General features: G+C 41.7%; 1 protein-coding gene across 1 annotated transcript in view; it reads left to right on the top strand.

The window, feature by feature from the left end:
• The first annotated feature begins 6 nt into the window (after positions 1-6).
• The window catches only part of ARSJ (arylsulfatase family member J), a 33496-nt gene continuing 19684 nt past the window's right edge, over positions 7-13818 (top strand). The window contains exon 1 of the mRNA XM_057379500.1: positions 7-508. Within this exon, the coding sequence (XP_057235483.1) occupies positions 141-508 (368 nt within the window). The 5' untranslated portion in view covers positions 7-140. The remainder of the gene's footprint in view (positions 509-13818) is intronic.

Genomic DNA, 13818 nt, shown 5'->3' with positions numbered 1-13818 from the left:
CGAAGTTGGGGTGACGAGGATGTCCCCCTCCCGGCGGGAGCCCTGACGGGCGCTGCCCGCCCTGAGGCCGCCCGGCTTTGTTGGGGTTTTGTTGTTTTATTTSCTTTCGTTACTCTTTTTCTGCCCTSCCGCCGCGGTGGATGGCCCGCGGTGGGCGCCGCTGGCCGCGCCGCCCCAGCCCSGGGAGGATGGTGGCGGCGGTGCTGGCCGGGCTGTCCCTGCTCAGCCTCCTCACCTGCGGCTACCTGGCCTGGGGCAGCCGCCGGGGAGGTGCCGGGGAGGCGCCGGGGATCCTGCTGGCAGAGGAACCCGCGGCCGGTGCCCCACGCTCGCAGCCGCACATTATCTTCATCCTGGCCGACGATCAGGGGTTCAGGGACGTGGGGTACCACGGGTCCGAGATCCGGACGCCCACGCTGGACAAGCTGGCTGCCGAAGGGGTCAAGCTGGAGAACTACTATGTCCAGCCCATGTGTACGCCATCCAGAAGCCAATTGATCACTGGAAAGTAAGTTTGTGACTACTTCATCATTCACCTCTTCAGCCTAAATGCAGTCCCTGTTGGAAAGAGCACCGGTGAACCTGACCGGTGTGCCTCTGGGTTGTCCTATGGGCAGAAGGTGCCTCTCTGGTTCCCTTCAAACCCTTGAATGGAACGGGTTTGTGATAGGTTTGAAATAGCGCAATAAAGCTGTCACCCAGTGAGGCAGGAGGGTTCAGCACTGTGAGCTGCCCCGCGGAGTGCAGAGCACATTCGTGGTTACAGCATCACTAACAGACGTGCTGGTTGTCAAGTCGCATCGCTATTGTTGGGGAGTGAGCAGCTTCCCTTTGCTGTGTGATTTCCAAGGGACTCAGAGGAGGAGTAGTCTCAGGGAAGTGCCAGCCTTGTGTTTTCCCCTCTGCGTTCACTGCTGCTGGGTCACAGATCTCACTGACATTGTCTTGGCRTGAGTTCTCTCCAAGGGTTATCCTGAATTTATGAGGTGGTTTCCTAGTGTGTCACATGTGAATGAGCATGGGGAATTCAGGCTCTTTCAGCACCCTCCCCGCTGTGGCATCGCTCTTGTCACTTTGCAAACAATACAAACCTTATTCATAAACCACAAAAATAGGTGCCTCACCTAACTGGTGAAAGCACGGGGTGGGTGTTGTGCTTTGCCTTAAAAATGTTATATTGTGGTCTGTTAACAAAATAATTACCCAACCTCAGGGCCTTCTTACATCAGAAGGTTAATGAGTATTAAGGGGGAGAGTTTATGCGTTTGAACTGTAAGAAACAATTTCCAAATAGCTCCAAGTGTGGATACATTTACTCTGGAACAAAACTGCCTTGTTTCTGTTAAGCTTAACTCCCTTTGACAGGAGTAGGGAACTCTTTAAAGAGCAAAACAAAATGAGAGGAAAAAAAGTTTATTTTCTCCTTTCCTGAAGTATAAACAGGAACAAGACAATGTTAATACTGCTGGTAAAAGAAACACATGTTAAATAAAACAAGCAACTGACCTGGTGTCTTACATCTCCATATGGTAGAGCTGGAGATAATTCCCAGTCTCAGTCTAGTTCCCAGACTTGCTGGACCAAGGAAATTYGCATGGAGAGCTGACACGTTATCTAGAGCAAGAATTCCACCAGGTTTTTGTTTTGGTTTTATTTTTTTTTTGTGCAGACTATGTCTCAGAAGTTATTTCGAGACACTCATTCATTCACAAGAACAGAGTTGCCCTGCGGCAAGTGAAGCAGCAGCTTACAAGGGAGACGTGTGCCAGGACAGCGTTCGGTGCATCTTGGTTGCCTTTAAGGGCAGGCAGCAGTTGGAGGGCAGGAGCTCGGCCAGCAGCACGTAGCCAGCAGCTTTCTGAGGAGGATGGTTTGGGAAGCAGGGCTTTACAAAGGGAATGAATGTCAYGCTGCACAGCAGTGACTCACGCAGCAGCTGCAGGAATGGGATGACCGGGTTCCAGTGGAACCAGGGTGCTGCTCTGGCTCTTGGAGGCTGCAGAGTTTGTCYAAACATGAAAAAGAATACAGTTAAGTATAACACTAACTCTTTAACTATTTTGATCCTTCTTTAAATACAGTAAAAGGTMGATGTGTTCTGAGGAACCCTGCTCTTTTCATTGGCTTGCCAGGCGGAAATGGTTCTGCAAATCTGCCTGCTTTGGTTTTGGAACCTTTTATAGGAAAAAAGAAATTTGCTTGTACTTCATCTTTATTTTCTTAATCTGCTGGTTTAAAGCCCTTAGAGCTTTTTTTTTTTTTTTTAATATGTTCTACTTTAGGGGAAAACGAGCTGGAGAGAGAGAACTATCTCACATGACTGAGAAATCAGAGAGGGATGGGTGGGGGGTTAATAGGCTGGGGAGAGTATTCACAAGGCAGGTTCAGAGAATAATGTTTCCATTCTGGCTAAAGATAAATGCTTTGATAATTGCTTTTAATACCTTCTTACAAGAGGTGTCTTAATTAAAATGCCAGGATTTGGACACWTCTAATCCAGGACAAGGGCTGTTACTTCTTGGGCTGAAAACCTGCACATCTGCTGAAGGATCAGCTGGATGTTCCGCACTTCCTAATGCTTAACATAGTATCAAATAAGAGTTTAGGTCCGAAGGGATCTTTAGGTCAGAGGGTCACCTAGCTGGATCAGTCAAATCCAGAGGGACTTGTCATGAGGGAGCACTGACTCAGCTTGCCAAGTGACAGTTCCATTTCAGAGGAAACTTTGAGCAGCCCGATTTCTTCACAGGTCTCAAGGCAGCCCCTACATAGCCTGTGTTAGTAAAGAGACCCTTCTTCTGGTGGCTGTCCTGTGTGTGAATGAGCACAGGGAAGGAGGCTGGACCTGTCAAAGGTAGAGGCAGAATTAATATTTCCCCCCTGTGCTGCACCACAGCATGGCAGCTGGTGAGCTTGTCATGCTGACCACTTCTGATTCCCTGTCTGCTTTCTCATACCCTGTGTGTGAGGCTTTGGCTACTTTCATTCTTTGCTTTCCCACAGTGCTGTGACTTTCCCCATTCAGCATCCAAAACTATGGGTGTTAGGCCACTAGTAGGGCTGGCTTCCACTGCTTTTTATTTTGGGCTTTATTTCTGGGTGTGTATCTGGGGGTTGCAGCTGAGCTGAGCCTTGGGAATGGAGAAGAAAGGCGTGAGCCAGTGGCTGAGGGCCAGTGAGATGTGCTGGGGCCATGCAGGAGGTGAGGGAGCAGCTCTGGGAAGCAGCTGCACAGCTGGGATGGCAAAGGGACCTGGGTGACAGGGTGTGCTCTGCCTTGGGCAGCCCTGGGACACTGCCCGACCTCTGCGATGTCCTACAGCTGCACCAAACCTTTGGTCATCSATGGGCTTGGGTGTGAGTGACATTGATTGTCTCCAGATGAATTGTTTCGTGTAAGACAGTATTTTTTGTGGTTGTTTGCTTCTTGAAAGTAACAGACTTGCCTCAAAAGTGAAATTATTTGAGCAGAATGGGATACCTGGCTGAAAGCCTATAAACTTAGACAAACATCTGTTASGGTAGCTGCCCCAATTCTGTGTAGAGGGCATTATGCAATGTGGTGGTATTTGCTGGAGCAGTACTTAATTTAGCAAAGGAATTTGACAATTAATGCTGACTGATAAGAAGGAATCCAGACATAATTTGCTGTAAATGTTTCTGGTGATACTTAGACACCTGCTTCCTTATCCAGGCTCCCCATTTTCTGCTGACCATCAACCTTACAGCCTTGGGACCATGTTGTGCACTGTAATCCATTTGGGCCACTGGGAGTTTCTGCGTCTATTCAGGAGTAGGGATCTCTCTTTGCAGAATCTGATGCTCAGCTGGGGTTRCATATCTCTGGGAATCTGAACTCCTTTTCTGAGTCGTGGCAGCCCTACACTAATCTCAGGAATGAGCTTTGTACTGTGGATAGAATGTGGAGATGGAAGGTGTTGGGAAATACAGAAACTCTGAAATAAATAAATTTTTTCCCCTGGGATAAAATGGAATATTGAGAATTTGCTGATCCAAAGCAGACAGAAATAGATTGTATAATCAGTAAGCATATCTGAGTATTATTGTAATATAAGTCATTATATCTGTTACCTAATTCAGAAATACCACATATTTATAAACACATATTTGTGTAGATATATGTGTTAGGCATATAGCTCAGGCATCCCTGTGTAGTGATACCTAATTCAACTTTAAAAATTACAGTGTTTGAGCAAACTAAGATTTCTTTTGGCAAACAGAAGTGGACTAAATACTTTGAATTGAAAGCAGTGTAGTAGACTTGAAGCAAACAGAAATACTTTGCTCTGAGGGATGCAAGTTCCTGGTAAAGCTCCTCTTTCCCTGCCTCCTGGGTGCCTCATGGCCCAGGCAGCAGTTGCAGCAGTTGCAGCAGTGTGATGCTGGGGAAGGATCCAGTACACTGGTGCGTGACTGGGAAGTTCCCTGCTGTGCTCTGAGCTGCARTGAAGGGTCTGGGAGCCTTGACGGGGTACTGGGAAGCGTATGTAACACTCCATTAGCTGTATTCCCTGTTCTGTAGTTAACAAAATATGAGGGCTGCAGAATATCAGCCTTAAGTACCGAGAGGTGACCTGATACTTTATCTGCTCTGGAGTAAAGAGACTTGGCAGCCATCGGTCCTGAGTTTAATTCTGATCAGTGTTGCCATTAAGAACTGGGATGATGAAATTTAAATGTCCTGATTAAATATGCTGTAAAGATAGGAGGGCCTGCCAGCATTAGGGGACTGTAGTGATACTGAAAATCATCTTGGCAAATTAGAGAAATAATCTGAAAAGCAGCAGAATCAAGGCCAGGAGTGATAAATAAAAGATGCTGCACTGAATTCCTGAAGCAGGAAGAACTTTAACAGGCTGAGGATGGTAATCAGCTCCTTAGACAGTATTTCTTTAGAAAACTAGCTGGGATTACAGTGCATCATGCAGTGAATATGAGGTCAACAATGTCATGTTATTACAAAAAAGGCAGTTGTGTTTGTGAGAATGTGGGGCCTTTCTGCTCCACAGCTGGAGCACTTTTTCCCAAACTTGGGCATCATTCTCCAAGAGCAACGTGTGCATCATTGGAGAGAGTCCAGAGAAGGGTGATCTGATATTTCAGAGAGATAACTGGGGGAAGGATCAGAAAAATGGAGTTGTTTAGTCTAAAGAAGAGAAAAATGGGAGGAGACATGGTAAGTTATCCTCCAGTATTTCAAGACCTGTGCAGAGAAAGGGCATCAAGTGTGCTCCATGTCATGATAGGTGATATTAGAAATGAGGGGCTTTCTGGAGTAGGGAAAATTCAGGTTAGATCAGAGGAGAACCTGCAAGTGTAAAGATTGTGAAACACTGGAATAGCTGGCTTTGACAAATTGCTGAGTTTCTCCACCAGCAGTCATTAGGAACAATATGTCAGGAATGACATCATGTAGTTGAGTCTGTTTTGGGGGAAAAGRGTTGAGCTGGATGGTGTCTCTTCCAGCTCGGATTCATCTGTGCCTCATTTGAAGTACAGATTCACTACAGAAGGCCTTCTGAGGGACAGTGTGAATAAAATACTAGTAAATGCCAGGAACTATTTCAGCATTCACTCTGAGAGAAAATACTGTGTGAAAGTTTCAATTCAGTTTTCTCCTGGAAATTCCTATTTTCTGCATCCTCGTTTTCTCTGGAAATTTTCAAGATTTTTCCCCCTAGGCCTCATAACTTTTTGAGTATGTCATTGTTTATTTCTGCTGACTTCTTTCAGGACCATTCATGGGACGGCTGCCAAAGATGTTGAGGTATCTTTTTCCATGTTCTTATGTCTTTCACTTAAGATGACATTGTCCATACATGCATATATATGAAGAACACACAGAGAACAAGTAAATAATTGTATGCCAGAACTTCTTTTTCTTGTTTTTTTTTTAAAGCCTCTCTTTCCTCTCCTCTATTCAACAGAAAATTAGATCCAGGTAATGAGCTACTCTGGGGTATAAGGGGTCTGTCCATATCACTGTAATTATTAATTGACTGCACAAAGGAGCCTGTGGAGTTTGGGACTGGAAAGGAAACTTCAAGCAAACAATCAGGATAAAAAGTAGCCAAGTGTAGTACAGGTTGTGGTAACTTTTTCTTGCTTCACTTTCTGGCAGCCTCTAAGAAAACTGTTTGATAGTAAAAGTCTGTTGCATGGAATAAACAGCATTATCTGGCATCTAAAACTAGGTGTATAGTGGAAATTGATTTTTGTTTTTCATTTTCCAATGAAATACAGTTGGAAATAAATTTCGAAAATCTGTGATTGTAAATTACCACTACTCCAAAGGGTTTGTTCTAGACTTTTATCCTGTGGTTTGGTTTTGTTTCAGCTGTAAAAGGGGAATTATATTCCATGGAAAAGTTAAGCTTAAAATAATTAAGGAATTCAGCTCTTTTAGCATTGTTCCTGATACATACTTTGTAATTGATGATACACAGTGCTGCCTGTGACAAGAAGTTGAATGCTTGAATGAGTGGTGGCAGTGGACTCCTATTCAGTTCTCACTTTTCATGAGACCCTTTAAGTGAATCAAGATGAGAAACTGAGATGGGTGTTGGAAAATAAAACTGGAAATGAGAAGATGGGGTTTGCTTTCCTGTCAAAGGCTTTAGACCAAATTAAATGGGACAAATTAAATTAATGTTTTCATTAAAAGACTTTAGGTTTCGGAGAARGATTTTCCAGATCAGTGAGCTGAAGGTCAGAAGAAGGGAGAAATCTGTTCTGTCTCTTTGCCACTTGTGTGGGTGATAATACCAGACCCAGGGGGTTGTTTTCATAATTGTGTGTGTCTTACTGCAGAGTTCAAATTTTTATTGCAATTTGGATTCTAAATCAATCTTTGAGATTTTCTGTTCCCCCCATATTTTTTGCTTGGTTTTATATTGATTCATAGTCAGATTTTCTATGCTGAGATGAGTTGGCTCCGTTCTAGAATGTCTGTTCCAGAATGAAGGAGGTAATTTCACCAGCCTTTTTCCAATTAATATAAATAGCACAAGGCAAAGGAAGATTGTGCCTGTGTGAGTGATCTTGTGTAGGATGTGTTAGCTTTCTCTGTATCAGTAAGCTTTTTATCCAAGCTGCCCAATTTATTATTTTTCTCACTTAAAAGCCAGTAGACCTGGCTGCTGACCTCAGCTTCCTCTGTACTTGTAAATTGGGAGGCTGGAATGAACAGGAAAAGTTCAGAAAGAAACCAAGACAACCCTAATGGGTAACAAATTTAAAGGATTAATACAAAAGGTGTTTTAACCATTGAGATTTGACTAAAATAGCTTTGTGGTCTGTGATGAAATTGCAGAATTTTAAATAGGGAACTTTATTTTACCTGCTGGCTCATAATGAAGCAGTTAAATATGTTTCATCATTCTTGTTCAACTGCAGTTGTAATATATTAATTAGCAGTGTCAGCTATCACCTGCTTATTAATTCAGGTTGTTATCAACATATTATCAAGCTCTGGGTTGGAGGGACAGGATGTTGCCAGAGTTGGAAAACAAATCTGGGATAATTAAGTACATTTTTATCTGCTTCGAACACAAAATTATCTTCCCAAATGCATCTCTGCAGAGATTSTATTAGATAAGAAGCATTAAAGTAGACATTATTAATATCTTAAGTATGTTGTGGGCCCACAGCCTTTCTTTTCAACCTTGGGGCAGAAAGTTCATATGTAGAAACCAAACTTATTCCCTATTTTTCTTGGACTTAAACACCTAGTTAATGAGGACATTTGTGCCATGGCAACTTTCTCACCATCAYGACAATCTGATTGTAAATGCAGGATTCCAACTAAATTACTTTGGCTTTTATTTTACTTTTTTTAAAAAAATGAAATATTAATTCAGCTTTTTGGAGTACATTTTAATTCCAGTGCRTCCTCTTATCAGAATATTGGCTGTTTTCTAGAGAAATCTCTTGTGTCCATTTTCTGATTCAGTCTACTTTTATCTCCATTTATRCATTTTAAGGCATTCCTTCCCTGAAAGAGAATTTTCTCCCATTATGAGATAACATTATGTAATTTTTCTTAGCATTTATAGAACACAAGTGGGTACCAAGGTACTGCTTTAGAGGCGATCTCTGTGATAATAAGCTCTCATGAGAAATGAGTTCCCTTCTGTTTTGAAGAGGCAGAAAATTACAAATTTGAAGAAACACTATAATTTGAGGAAAATGGGAAGCAGAAGGGATTGGAGAAAATTAGTCTCAAGATAAGGGAAGCAGTGCAGTATCTTCAGACTAAATATACTCTAATAGAGATACTGTTGCCTCACAAATTGTACCTCTCTGGATGTAATAAACTTGGTCAAAACAATATTTACCAGCACATTTTATATATTCAGTTTTAGTTGTTGTGGATCAAATTTGATAAAGTCATAGAAAACAGAGTTTGAGGGGACCTCTGGAAGTGCTGAATTAGGTCTCCTGCCAACTTATATCACACRGCAGGGACATGCTGACTTTATAAACTCTTCTTTATTGTTTGTTTCCTCCTGGAAATAAAAAATTGTTGCCAAGTGTTCAAGAAATTGGAATCCTGACTGTTAGGGAGTTTCCTAACTTTATCACTGTTGTCACTTTTAGTAAAGAAAACTGTTTCATGACCTTTTTTATGTTTAATTCTCTTTTTCTTTTGATGAGCCAAATGATTTAATTAGTAACTTTGTTCCATGGTCCCGTTTTCAATSACCTTCCTTCATAGGAAGGTATTTCAGTCTGTTTGCTGATTTCTCTTAAGAGCATATTTTTTCTACTTTGAACATACTTGACTACCATCATTCCATGTTAATTCTGATTTGCAGTCTGTTTAATTCTTAAKTCCTAAAATATTTTATGGTTCTGATTTGTCATGATAGAACTCTTGGTGGAGGAAAAGAAGGAACAACTTATTTCTGTGTTGTTGCTCCCTCTGTATAAGCACTCTGGGCAAAACCCAAAATATTTGGAGGGTTTGCTGCTTGGTTTATGGCCCTCTCCATTCTTACCATCTTCTGATTTTATGTTTCCTACTAAATGTGACTTGGAAATGCACTGGGGTTTAATAGCCTGAATTCCAGCTGTTAACTCCTACAATGACTTGTCTTTTCTGAATCTGAAAAATTGTGATGTCAAGATAATTCTTACCAACGTTCAACATGCATCCTCCATTTATCTGAGTCATACCTCACTTTGGTAACAAAAACATGTATTTTGATGAGTCATGGTAATGCAAAATGGAATTTGTGACCTACTCTGCTTTGTTTTTCTTTATAAACAAGATGCAGCCTGAGAAATCTTAAAAGAAAAAAWCAGGGTGGAGCATTTCTGTATTAAATGATTTTATGTCATAGTTGGGTTTTGGGGGGGGTCTGGGGGACATTGCTGTTTCTTAGCAAATTATTGATCTCCTTAATAAATATATCTAAGGTCAGAAACAGCAGGARCAGCTCAAGCAGTCAGTCAGATGACAAAGATTTTACCTTCTGATCTTGGGCTTGTTTGCCCACATTTATTTTTTTGGGAAGCCCTTCTGTGGGGTGAGGGTGCCCGTCATGCAAGGGGCAAAGCGGTGAGCAATCTCTTTCCTCCCCAGTTTTCTTGGGCTATTGCCTGGTTTGTGCTTCTCTGGTAATCTGTTTTAGAAAATGAGGCCATTTATTAACTTGACCCGGCTGCCAATTCCTTCTTCAGCCTCCCATCCTTCGAGGGGAAAACCACAGGAAATTATTCTATCCATATTAATACTGGAGGTTTGTGCAGTCTTTCCCTCCCATCCTTCAGGATGCCTCTCTGACCTTTTTCACACTATSCCCAGAAAACATTCAAGCCTTTCAGGTCATTCCAGAATTAGTTTTAAACATTTGCAGCCTCCCAAGCCTCTTGCAGGCTTTCCTGGAGCCAGCCCACCAGGATGTCCTTTTGGCGTTTTCTCTGTGCTTCCAAGGCCAATCAGTTTGGCTGCCAGRCTTAAATCCATTCTCTTCATTTTCCCCATTATCCTGTCTCCAGCACCACACAGAAGAAAAGCCAAACCAAGTCTTCTCCACAAGAAACAATTRTCTCACCCTGTCCTGTAGCTCTCTAATTCTTCAGGTATTTTTTGGCTGAAGAGCAGTTTGATGTGTCTTTCAGATACCATCAGAATTTATGTTCCTGTTACTCAGTTACCAGGGCATGCATAATGCTTTGTATGTGTAAGGAAATATTATTTATACTTGCCTTATCAGTATATTTTGAAGCTAGATTAATTAGCTGATCGAAGTTGTAAATACACTTCAAGGGGTATAAAAGCTAATACTCCTTGCACAGTTTTGAAAATATTTTARAACAGTTTAAAAACCTGTTGTCCAAGGAGATTTTTCTAATAAATGATTGGTTTTGTAGCTTTCCATCAGTATTGTATTTTAAAAGTAGAAAAGTTGATTCTATCAGGGAGGAGCAGGAACTTTACAAAGGTTGTTCTACTCCCAAGAGTGTTTGGAAAAAACCCAAACCTAAGGCACTTGGAAAGAGTTCAGGGATTTCTAATTAGATATGACATGACATGATATGATAAGTGATGTGATATGATACATAGGCATTATTCACCTTATGGGCTGTGTTGGAGAGATTCCCAGCAGGACTCACTGGATGGTGCTCTCTGGATGTTCCCTGTACAGCTCCTGTGCTAACTAGCTTGCTTCTGGCTGGTTCAGAACAGAGAGAACTAAGTGGCATTTGCTGCTTTGTGTCCACAGAAAACTCCAGAAAACAAAGATTTGCAAAATCCTAATAATTTACCTAGTCTATCCTTCTACAAGGAATCATTAAAAGATAYTTTTAAAATCTGTGGGAATAGCTTGTTCCTAAAAACTTTCAACAGAGATTTCCACACTTTTCCCAGGCAGTCTTAGCTGTAATTTGAGTTATATAACTTTTAAACAAACTTCCATCTTTCCTCCTGCRGTTTAAGCCTCTGATCTGTTGGCAATTTTCAAGTGAACAACTTACTTTGCTACAAAAGGTGATAAATGTCCTGTACATCTGAGTCTGTTATCACATCTCTGCTCTTGYCTTCTCCAGCCTGAGTAAATTCAGTTCTTTCCATCTTTCCTCACAAATCTTGTGTTATATACATCTGATGGCCCTTAATGTTCTCCTCTGGACTTTTTATATCTGGGCCTATTTTTTATTGAAAAGTGTCACCCTGAACAGGACACAATGTTCCAGTAAAAGTTTGACCAGTCCTKCTTTGATATTTTGTTCTAAATCCCAAAGTTTCTAAAATATTTTCACAGTTGAGTAATTGGAAGGCATCACATCAACTCCTTTACTGGCATGAATTTACCTCAGCAGAAAATCTGTGCAAAGCGTCTGTTTATCAGAATGTTTGAGGCTTTTCCACTGCTGATGGGTAGGAAATGTCACAAGAACAACAGATCTTGTACTATTTTTACCRGTTCAGCTGTGATCTGCCAATTAAACCAAGCTGATCATCCTTATGGGCTCGTTCCTGTGAGAACTCCCACGTTGTGTGCAGCACAGGGCGAGGTTTGCTCAAGCTGGACCATGCCATGATATGATTGCAGCCAGGTTGGAGCTCTGTCCCCTTTCTGAGTGTCTGAATATGAGGCAAATGCATTTTCTTTTCTTTTAACAGACCTGGGAAACCTGTGTTGTATTGCCTTACTTAAAGCAGGCTCTCATGTTTTCCTTAACCCCTTATCCTGACCAGGCAATGCTTTTTTTCACACCCTTAGGCTGGGCTGCCAGCAAGCCCCAGATCTTCTTTTCTGCAAGAAACTAAGTTTGTGCCGTTGATTATTCCACCCCAAAAGCACTACTCTGTGGTTATTGTAAGTGAATTGCCTCCTGTTTGGGTCAGGTTATTCCTCTAATTCAATTTCCTTTTGAATTTCAACTCTCCAGCAGGCAGTGCAGCACTTTGACAAGTGCAAATTCACAGTCTGAACAGGTAGTGGAATTTAATCTGTATAAATTTCACCTTAAACATATAGTCATAACCCCTATGAAAATAATCACTCAAAAGGTAATTAGCCCAATTGCTTTTACTWATTCCTCACAGATGTACTTGGAGAATGAAAAAGCCTGCAGCTCACATATATTTATCCCAGATTCTTCATTTTACGACTTGAATTTGTGAAATGAATTTTCAGGGTTAGTTAAAGAAGTCATACGGAGACATCATAAAATGGTGTGGGTAGGAAGGGATCCTAAAGCTCATCCAGTTCCACCCYCCTGCCATGGGCAGGGACATTTTCCACTGTCCCAGGCTGCTCCAAGCCCCATTCCAGCCTGGCCTTGGACACTTTCAGGGATGGGGCAGCCACAGCTTCTCTGGGCAACCTGTGCCAGGGCCTCACCCCCCTCACAGTAAAATGTCTTTTTTCTCATTGTAAAATGTCATTTTCATGATATCTTTTTCACCCTTGGGCTTTTGCATTCTTGGGTGTTTGTGTGTTGGTTTTGTTTTGGTTTTGAGGTATTCCTGTTCTCCCTTCTCCGTGTTTCTGGTTCATCAACCTAAATAATGATCTCGAGTTTTGGTGTTCCAATGTCAATGAGCCGTGCCGTTGTGCATCCTGCTCTGCTGGACTGTTGGTGGTGTCATTTGCAGGTATTCAATAAAGTTGTTGTTCCATCTTCATTTGTTTTGGTATTTCCCAGGGGGAATGAGGCAGGCAGTTTCCCAAAAGAGCAGACAGAACCTTCTCTGTAGCTGTGGTGTTGTGCTGAGGCTGGCAGGACAAGGCTGGAACAAGCTGGGAATYCAGGCTGTCCTGGTTTGGATATTGATTGTGGACTTGTGACAATGGGCAAGGAAGGATTTATCTTTTACAAGTTGTAAGAGATAAAGGTGCTGGATTATATTTCATCACAAAAAAATGGTCTCTATTGCAGATCAAGGTGCTGATAAGTCATATCAGCAGGGCCAGGAAACGATAGACAGCTGTATTCAAAAACACAAGTACATTTGTGCTCTTTAAAATTCAGAGTTCTCTGCTGAGCAAAGACCAATTTTATTAATTAATTGGCATTGACACAGAAATACATTTTCTTAAAAGACCATTTGAAGCTTTCTAGTCTTTTGGGGTAGATATATGGTGTTTAACAGCAAGGACATTTCCTACAAAATKACTGCTGGGGCTTCATTAGGTTTCAAAGATTAGAGATGGCCAATTAGGCACGCTCCAGGTGTTTCCTCTGCTATAGCTAATACTGGTTTTTATTARAATTATGACCTTTATTTGCTTTTGAATCATGTCCAGCAAAATGGGATTGTCAGTCATTATCAGTGAACTGGACTTTGGTTTTGGGAATAAACCGTACATGCCCTTGTTTGTGCATAAGAGTTTCTTCCTTGCCAAAAACCCATGGATTATGATGAAGAAGGGAGGAAAAATAATTCCTTGCTAGAGTAAAATACAAAATACTATATAAATTTTAAAAATTGCCAGTTTCTTTTTGTAAATTGGCATTACTGGAGAGTAATTCTGTTGCTCCTTCTTCTGTGGAAYGTAAATTTGCTGTCTCACGTGAACTCAGTCTTCTGGCAACCAGTGTGCGTGGCCAAGGTAGTTTGCTTTAAAAAAACACAACAAAAGTGTGCAAGGAAAACCCCCACCCTTGTCTAGCCTAATTCCCTTGGCTTGCACGAGGGAAATTTTGAGTKTAGCAAATGGAACAAGTGTGCTCCAAGCCTACTCTGTTTGGGAGCAGTTGATAAATTGTGTCAAAACAGTCCTGCATACTTGGAATTAAATCCTGCACATTTTTGAAGAAACACTTGCAAATATTACCACT

The sequence above is a fragment of the Malurus melanocephalus genome, unplaced genomic scaffold, assembly GCF_030028575.1.
Source record: "Malurus melanocephalus ecotype Western Australia unplaced genomic scaffold, MMel_1.1 scaffold_410, whole genome shotgun sequence".
NCBI lineage: Eukaryota > Metazoa > Chordata > Aves > Passeriformes > Maluridae > Malurus > Malurus melanocephalus.
The sequence above is the reverse complement of the archived record's forward strand: the minus strand, read 5'-3'. Positions and strand labels throughout refer to the sequence as shown.